General features: G+C 32.3%; 1 protein-coding gene across 1 annotated transcript; it reads left to right on the top strand.

Annotated features, from left to right (window-relative positions):
• The first annotated feature begins 3498 nt into the window (after positions 1-3498).
• LOC121120551 (uncharacterized) lies at positions 3499-8583 on the top strand. The gene is made up of 4 exons (XM_040715430.2): positions 3499-3870; positions 3941-4291; positions 4952-5094; positions 7889-8583. The coding sequence occupies exons 1-4, from the start codon at positions 3690-3692 to the stop codon at positions 8138-8140; spliced, it is 927 nt and encodes a 308-aa protein (XP_040571364.1). The 5' UTR covers positions 3499-3689; the 3' UTR covers positions 8141-8583.
• Positions 8584-9239: the final 656 nt, after the last annotated feature.

Genomic DNA, 9239 nt, shown 5'->3' with positions numbered 1-9239 from the left:
TATCCCTCCATCTTATTAGTCTCGATAAAGTTTTTTTTTTTTTTTTTTTTTTTTTTTGATTTGGTAATCTGAAGAATGCATTTTCCTCAGCCATTGTCATAATTTTTTAATTCCTGAGAAGTGAACTTCCTTTCCTAATAAAAATACACACGATTTTCATCAATACTTATTAGTAGAATTGAGTAATTTTTAATGAAAAAAACTACCTTCAATAATAACAAATGGAAAAACGGTGCTTTTTTCTTTTTTAATTACTAATTTAATAGGTCGTTGTGGTGTTAACTTCTCCCTAGGAAGTTAGCATTCTGGCCTTTCTTTGGTGTAAATTGTTTTAAAATACATAATGCAATAAATATGTATGAATTGCAATATACTTACCTGCACTAACGCAATTTGAAATGTAGTAGGTTTTCCTCTTTAAAACAATAATTCATTTTCTATGCCAAAATCGTATATGCCATAATGCCAGAAGGGTTATGCTTAGTTTTTTTGTGCAGACATATCCCTTCTTTATGTATAAGATACAGGGAATTGACGCATAATGCGGTTTCAAACACCACGGATTTCTTATAACGCGGTGTTTGGAAATATTTGTATAGTGCAGTATATTCCCATCATATCGCAGTTTTTATATTATGATAATACATTACAAAAAACTATACATTGTGGTCGAGTAGAATTTTTGGAGTACTTAAAAATTCCCCAAACAGCGCTGATTTCATATAATGTGGATTTTTTTTGTTCCAAAAAACTGCGATAAGTGGGGATATATGTATGTAAAAAGAAAAAAAAATCCAAAAATTTACATGAAAACCGTGTACAAAATGAAGAATGTTTGAAAGGAGAGCTTAGCTGCCACATTATATATTTATTATATCAGCTGCAAGCAACTAAGAGAGGTAGGAAATAACCCACAACCCATTTTTTATTTAGTAAGGACATATAGGCTTGAATTACTCCGATGCCGATCCTCAATTTTAACCTTAGTTCAACAAGGGTCCCAGTCTCAGTTCTTTCATTTCAACGGTCTCGTTTCTAGTCTTCTATCACGGTTCTTTTTTTTTATTTATATAAGCTCAGTTTAGTAAGAGGCACTTAAAACCAGGGGCGTCGCTAGAAAATTCGGCCCCACTAAATGGTATTAGATACAACCAGGGCCGTAGCTACTTTGTACACAGCCTTGTACTTATTGACTCTTTTCCCGTGCAATCGTTCATTTTACAAAAACTTTTTGTTCGCCGTTCATTCGTTCATTTTTTCCCTATTCAACCGTTCATTTTTGAATTTTCATTTATTCATTCAATATGTATCTAGTAAAAAAAGTCCTACCTAAAAAAATACTCATTAATATATAAAGCCTATTTTGTTTCGTAATACATAAAAATGAGCCTCAAGGACGTTGCTTACTAAAAACACAACAGGCACTCACAGGGGTCCTAAAATGATACTCTTAATTGTTATAAAATGGTGTCCAATTTCTTCTAATTGTTTCTTTTTTAATATCCTCTGAATAGAGGTAGTATTTAAATCAAGGCAACCTCCAATTTATTTTAAACAGCCTCCCTCCTTTAAAAAATAGCTGAACCGACATATTCGTTCAGATTTTCTTTATTTACTGGAAAGGTTGACCCGTGGCATAGACAATATATGCAAATGCTAAGTGAGCTGATCATTCAGGAGTGCTATAATGGGCGCGATGAAAAAAAAAAAAATGATGACCTCGAACCTAACCTGACTTTCAGGGTGACTTCAATTTTTCCAACATTATAGTTTAGCCAAGTTGTGCCCATAAAACTAAGGTCTGGTCGGTCTTTAATTGTCAGGCCCATTTGGATTTCATTTTTTTATTTTCTGGCTGAATTTCTTTCGATTGATTTTTAATTGCTTTGCTGATTTTTTCAAAAGGTATAAATTCTTCCTGTAAATTCATCTGTGATATCTATATTGTTAACCTCTCCAGATCGGTGGGTTTCAACTGGATTTGCCTAAGGTTCACAAAAGAGTAACTTAATCTAACAAACTCGAAGATGAAGCTATAAAATCGACTAGAATTATGTATGTACTCAAAGACTTGCAACTGCGAATTGTAGTTTAAGACAAATTCAAAGGATTGAACCACAAGACTGCTAAGGGTGCAACCTTCCTTATAACTGCTGATCAACTCCTCAGTGTTACTCTCCGTCTTTTATGTGCACGCGCACTGGTTATTATTTGATACTTAGATGTTCTGTCTTTAAGAGTGAGATAAGTATGATAACAGCATCGGAAAATAAAAAATCATGTTCAGGTTACAACTACAAATAGTCACTCCCGTATTCTAAGACATATTCCATATGGTATTAGGTGAACTACCATGGGGAAAATTGCCAGTGGAAGATTGTCATGGAGAAAATTAAATGGAGGAAAATTGCCAGGGAGAATATTGCCCGTATCTGATCAAACTTTATGATGAATAATAACAAATTATAAATTCGTTTAATATTATATATGACAAATATGCAAACATATTTGTTTGTTTCATCCCCCGAGGGAGTACATTCATGTGTGAATAATATTATTGCAATATAATTTCATTCTTTTTTTGAAATTCAATCCAATTTTCTAATAAATGAATCGAGAGGATTGGTAAGGGTGGGGATCAATTTTTTTTGTATTAGAGGGTTCTTTTGGATGTATGTGATGCTTTGACAAAGGTTTTTAAGGATCCGCGTGTACCCTCAAGTACCTCACGCAACCCGAGGGCTTGTAACTATTTTTTTTTATATATAAGAGGGATTCCTTGGATGTTTATGATGTACTGGCAGTGGTTTTTAACTATCCCAAACTACTCCCGGGACCCCAGACAGTCCGAAGGCTTTGAACTAGTTAGTGGTGTTAGAGGGGTTCCTCAAATGTATTGGCGGTGGTTTTTAGCAATGCCACACTACCCCCGGGACATTGACCAATCCGAGGGAGGAGAGTATTCAACCATATTTTAAGGGGCCCTAAGCTTTTTACCCCCCTCCCCCCTTACCAATCCTCTCGATCAATTTATTAGGAGATTGGATTAAATTTCAAAAATTGCAAGGAAATTTTATTGCAATAATATTACTTACCTTGGAGGTACTCCCTCAGGGGATGGAACAAACAAATATGTTTGGATATTTGTCAAGGTGTTTTCGCCCTTTTGCTCTTTACTTTTGTAAGAAAGGTTGCGTGATATAGGTAACGAAGTAATCTAAAGTATTTATGCATATAACCATTCCAGCCCAAAGACTCAAGCCAGCCGACTCAATAACTTATGAAGTCGACGCGAGTATTTCAAAATTCAAAAATTGAATCATCATTTGATTCGAATCAGTACTTATACTCATCCACACAACACTAATGTCCTCGCTGCAACGTGTACGTATCTGCATATACAAGTTACAACTCGTACATACACAACTTGTCAAGATGGAAATAATAATGACATAATATGAATAAATTCATTACATATAAAGATCAGGGAATTGTTCAGGTTGGGTGTCAGTTGCTTCCTGTAAGTAGGCGATTTGCTGGTAGAGCCGCCATATTGGTGTATTATTAGGATCCCGCTGAATATAACATATATAAATTATTTTTAAGGGAGAAGACAGACTGGAATAAAAAAAAGAAAAGAGTTCACAATTGTAACCTCTTTCTAATTAGAACACTTAAGAGTTAATTAAATGAAGAAAGGCGGGGGAATTCGTTATAATAAAAATGAAGTAATGGATCGTGTTTTGGAAGCTTTTCGTAATTGGAAGCCTAAATTTAAACTCAAGACCCCCAAAGCCTTTTTCTTCGCCTCTCCTTCCTTGAGAAAACGGCGAAATAAAAATAGTTCGAATAAGAAAACTCCGAGTCGAGGTGACCTTCACTCTTATTGCCCCTTATGATCTCCATAATTCGTTCATTATATAATTAATATCCCCCTTAGGCAGCCTCTCCGAAGGTAATGAAGAGGAAGATGAAGATCCCGCTGGACCCATAGATAATTCCCCGAAGTCCAAGTCCTCTGACCAAAGGTCGTATTATTGTTATACCACGACCGAAGATGAGGATCGTAATAGCTCTTCTACAGGGGCTTCCTCTCTTAATTTAAAGGATCTTCCCACAAGCATTTGTGAGCTGAGAAAAGCTATATTGGACGTTATGGTGGATCAGGGTCTTCTTTTACATTCAGAGGCTATGGAGATCTATGATAATCCAAAGGATGAAATGCATCGAAGAAGCTCTCGCACTCATTTACTCTATAATTTTCTATGGCTTCCTGAGCATTTGAGAATGGGTAATATTCACTAATTAAATCATTTGTTAATTGAGCGTTTTCAGAGACGTCATAAATTGCATCATAATTGAAGGAAATGCTATCGTAGGGGCTCACATGTCATATTTTTGCTACATCGAATGAATTAATTTACAATAAATCTTAATTAAACTCCATCGAATGGCTTTAAGAATATAAATATACTTAATAACTACATTGAATAAACAGTAATATTTGAATATAATCAAAGTAGTATGTACTGAAAATCTCTATGAAATGCATAAATCTGTACAATTTTTATTCTTTTTGATCGATTGGGGTCGATGAATATAGGTTAATTAAGAGAAAAATATCTTTTTATTTTCAATATAATAGTGAATTTTTATCTGCACTATGGAAATAAGATTGTATAACGTTGTAATAGCATAATTTAAATGCAATTTATGGTCAGATATACAATAAAAATAAGTAATATAAGAATAGATTTTTGGTAGAGAGTAAAGTTCAAGTCGTCCTCTAATTTTTTGGTCCCATTTTAATATGCAATAGTTCGCAATTTTCCTTAATGTGAATGAAGAAATAAGGTTTTTATTCCTGTAAAACAGCCTTAGCCCCCCCAATATGTCACATAAAACGCTCTATAATATTTGTATATTTTTATAATATTTGATTTGTTCATAGGAACGTGTTTTGTGGACTTCATCAACTTTTACTGTGATGATGCCGAGTATTTAGATGAGCTTCTTCAAAGTAAATTACGCCCTTCTCATCAAACTGATAAGATAGATCCACCTCCAAAGGAAAAACTAAGTTCATCTGTTAAGGCAAGTAGACATTATCTCATTTCAACAAGGAGAAAATTTCAATTTTGAACTATTCTTTAAAAAAAAAAAATTGTTAGAGATTGTTGGTATTGCCATGTAGCTGAATAAGGGCGTGCTTGTAATATAACTTATATTTTATGGATCTAATTTGGGGTTAAGAGTACAATTTGCCATTATATTATAAGAGGGACAATAGCATACCAGACCGTAATTTTTCAACTAATTTGTCGCTGTTTTATACTCAGTATTTCAGACATCATTTTTCCCTTCTTTGTATTAATTATCTTACGATAAGTTAGTTTCACACCTCATTCTTTCTTATCATTCAGTATGATTATAATATAATTAATCCTTCGGAGTAAGACATAATGAAGCTAAATATATGAAAAACTATTTATTTTATCCTTCATGAAAAATGTAAAAAAAACTTTACCTGTGTGTATTTTCTATTTCACGAGTAAATTATGTCGATATACAATTTTTATATTTGTATCCTATTTTGCTCAGAGAATTAGAATCAAACCAAAAACATTATCACTACAGGATTGTGAGTTTGTGAAGGTATTTTGGTCAAACTGACTTGGCCTAACCCACATAGGTAGTTACTTAAATAGCAACAATATTCAGACTAAGTGTTTTTGCATATATAATGATCAATAAGGAATATACAATGAAACATGATCTAACGGCTACCTGCTTTAAGTGTCTAACTTTATTAAGTGGTAATAACTAAATTGAGAAATATTACAAGTTAAAAAAAACCTTGTTGAAGAGGTTTCGTCCTGTTCTAAGCAATCGCTTTTTTCAGTTTCCCTTGCCTGATCGCTTGATCCAGGTTTGATTGTTATTACTACAAATATTAATTCTACAAAAGAAAACGCATTAATAAAATTATATGGCAAGAAACTTATTATATTGTTATTAAATTAATTAGTAAAGCTAATCGAGTAAGAAAAAAATTTATCATCGTAGTATCATTAACTATATAATGTTTTAAAATATACTTTTCGACGAATTGCCCTAGAACCATTAGATCAGTGGCGTTGCTAGCCTCCTTTAAAAACTCGTCAATATTTAAATTTGGAAGATCTCCGTGCCTCAATTCAGATGGCATGGTTGAAACTTCCCAAATCTATGGTGTGTGTATCATGTGAGGCATTTCAATCACGTCTAAGGGAGGTAGTCGATAAAGGAGGCAGTTATATTGAATAGTTTATAAAATATTTTAGAAAATTTAATAAATTTTCTAAAATATTTAGTTAAGAGTGTTTTTCTCTACGATTAATCTTCCACTCGATATATAAAATTAAAAAAAGGTTTAAAACTTATAGTCACCCATATATATTGTGTACAAGAGTTTCGATTTTGTACAAGTTCCAACAAAAATGTGATGAATAATTCTAAATGAAGAATTAAGGGTACTTGTGATGAAGAATAATTGAATATTCCATAGATGATTGCTATATTAATGGTGTCATTTTTGACTATTTTATTAAAAACTACTAAAATATAAGTTATCTGAGGCACATTATAAAGTTCAAATGCCCACTGTTATTTTACTCATAACTACATTGTAACCATGAAATTTTAATATATAAAATGAAATGGTTAATTAGAATGACCAATGTTGTCGACAAATATTTTAAGGCGATTTTGAGGAATGTGTTTATACAAGTTGCAACATGTTATGTTAGCTAAGCCAACCACCCTCCCCCCAAATGATGAAAGCTAGCAACACCCCTGCATTAGATTATACACTTTACGGAGAAATCAAGGAGCAGTAGGATTTAATTTTTTAGCTATACAAATTGTTACATCCTCAAGTTTTTTGGAATGAGTAAAATGAACATCTTGACCCATTTAGTTCTGATTTCTTATTTATCAATGGCTTAGAACAATGGTACCCAATTTTTTTTTTGTAATTGAGGACCGGTCAACTCTGTAAAATTAACTTTATCAGCAACTTAGCTCCAACAATATATCGCTATTATAACACCAAAAACTTTCCATAATGCTAAATCAATATGAGCCTTGAGCTTGTTTATTTGCAAAGAGATGGTCCCATCTTGTAGTAATGGAAGACAAAGAACCCCAAAGTGTTTTGATTATGTCCAGTTTACTCCTTTGCCTTGTTTTGGTGACTGTCACTGCAGAAAATCCCAAAGAAACGCCTGTTTCTTACTCATTTTGCTAGCTGGGTTAATTTTGGCATGTAAATGAGGAGAAAACGGTCATTTCAAAATAAAAGACCGCTCGACTTAGACTAGGACTATATGTGATGGGACTTACTACACTATCTACAGTTGGTAGGATAAGTAAAAAATATAAAGTGTGAATGCAAATAACAGAAGTATGGAGAACATGTACTAGGTATTGTAGCTTGTGAAATCTGATGAGTCAATTAAAAATTGTCAACCCAAAAAAAAAAAAAAACTACATCGCATAGTTAATTATCTTTTATAATTTGAATTTATACTTAATATTTTCTTCTTCCCCTCCCAACTGTAGATGAAGTAGGAAGTCCCTTATTATTGTCGTCCAGTCATAGATTATAAATATAACATTAATAACTAATTAATTCTTGTGTGGCCGGGTACTGATGGATCCGCAGCCCAGGGGTTATACAACTTCTTATATTAACATAAAAGGTAAGGAGTTGAAGACCTCATTATACTTTTATTATAATTATGTATAGTAAAAAAGAAAAAAGGAACTGAAACAGTCACATATCTTCGTATAAGAAGATGATTAAATCATATTTATTCCTTTAATTAAAGTATCATTTCTTTTATAGGATTTAGTGGACGTAATAGAGGGAAAATACTATTCCTTTTGCCTTGGCCGAGTTGTTCACGAAGATGAAATATCTCACTGTGCCAGATGCAGGGCCTGTTTTGATCACCGTTATTGGCATTGTGATCATTGTGACAGATGTTCTTTGGGTATGAGCATTGGGGTTTGTGAACACTGTGGTTACCGTGATGTTAATGAATCTTCCGGGGATTCGGATGAAATGTCGGTATGCAGTGTGTCCGAACTACAGTAATTTGTTGTTTCTTTCTCTCAATCGTATATTGTAATTATCTATATTATGTATTATTATTAATTATTGATTCATCCTCAATCAACGCCAGTCCTAAACTAGTTATTTTCTTCAAGATATTTCTAGCGAACATTTTTTATAAATAATTTGATCGCTAAAATGTTTGCAATTTAAATTGCTCCATAAATTCAATTATGTTTTCCTCCCAAGTATTTTTGGGCATTAGTAAAGTATGTATTTTACGCCATTTATTTTTGTTTTTCATTAATATAATTTTTCATCAAGTCCAAATTAATTTATATAATCTTTATCGGTTCTTTCAGAAATTTGTTTCAATTTTTTTTGTCTACTATTATTTTTAATCTAAGAAAACCATAATTATGATGGACATTTATATTTCTTTTCTATGCCTCTAAATTAAATAATATATTTGAATATTATTGAAAGTGTTTAAGTTAACGTAATTTAACTAATAGATATGTAACTCATTCAAGTGAGTATTATATCTCAACGTTAGTACAACAAATTCACTTACTCTTCCATACTAATTTGATATAATTCAAATCGTTATTATCATTATAATATAATATTATGTTAATTGGGCGTACTTTGTATGATCCAATTTAATAAATAGTTTTTAAAAAAATTCGATTTAGTTATTTTATATATATATTTTTTTTTTTTTTGTGAAAACACGGAGGTTTTTCTTTTTACAATAAGTCATTATTAACTTTCAATGGGGAATGAAAAGTGTTGGATCCGTCTAAAAAAAACTAAAAAGTCTGTAGCCCGGTCTTAATAAAATTTGTCAGTCTTAGGGCCGGCCCTGGTAAGTCTTTTATGTAAACTACAACAATTGAACGGAGGTAGTTACGATCAATGTTACTAGAGCTTTCTAGAATGTTCTAGTGACATTGGTTACGATGTCTTTTCAGCTGTTCAACTTAACTTCTTAGAATAGCTGAAGTTTAAAGTCGAGGTGGGTGACTAGAACTTATTATCTTACGTTTTAGTTATCATTTATAATTTTCTTCTTTTATATATTATTCAAACGAAGCCATGAGTGAAGAATAGCTAGGACCTTAGGACCATTGAATAGTAA

Source organism: Lepeophtheirus salmonis, chromosome 6 (assembly GCF_016086655.4).
Source record: "Lepeophtheirus salmonis chromosome 6, UVic_Lsal_1.4, whole genome shotgun sequence".
NCBI lineage: Eukaryota > Metazoa > Arthropoda > Copepoda > Siphonostomatoida > Caligidae > Lepeophtheirus > Lepeophtheirus salmonis.
This window is presented reverse-complemented; position numbering and strand designations above follow the sequence as displayed.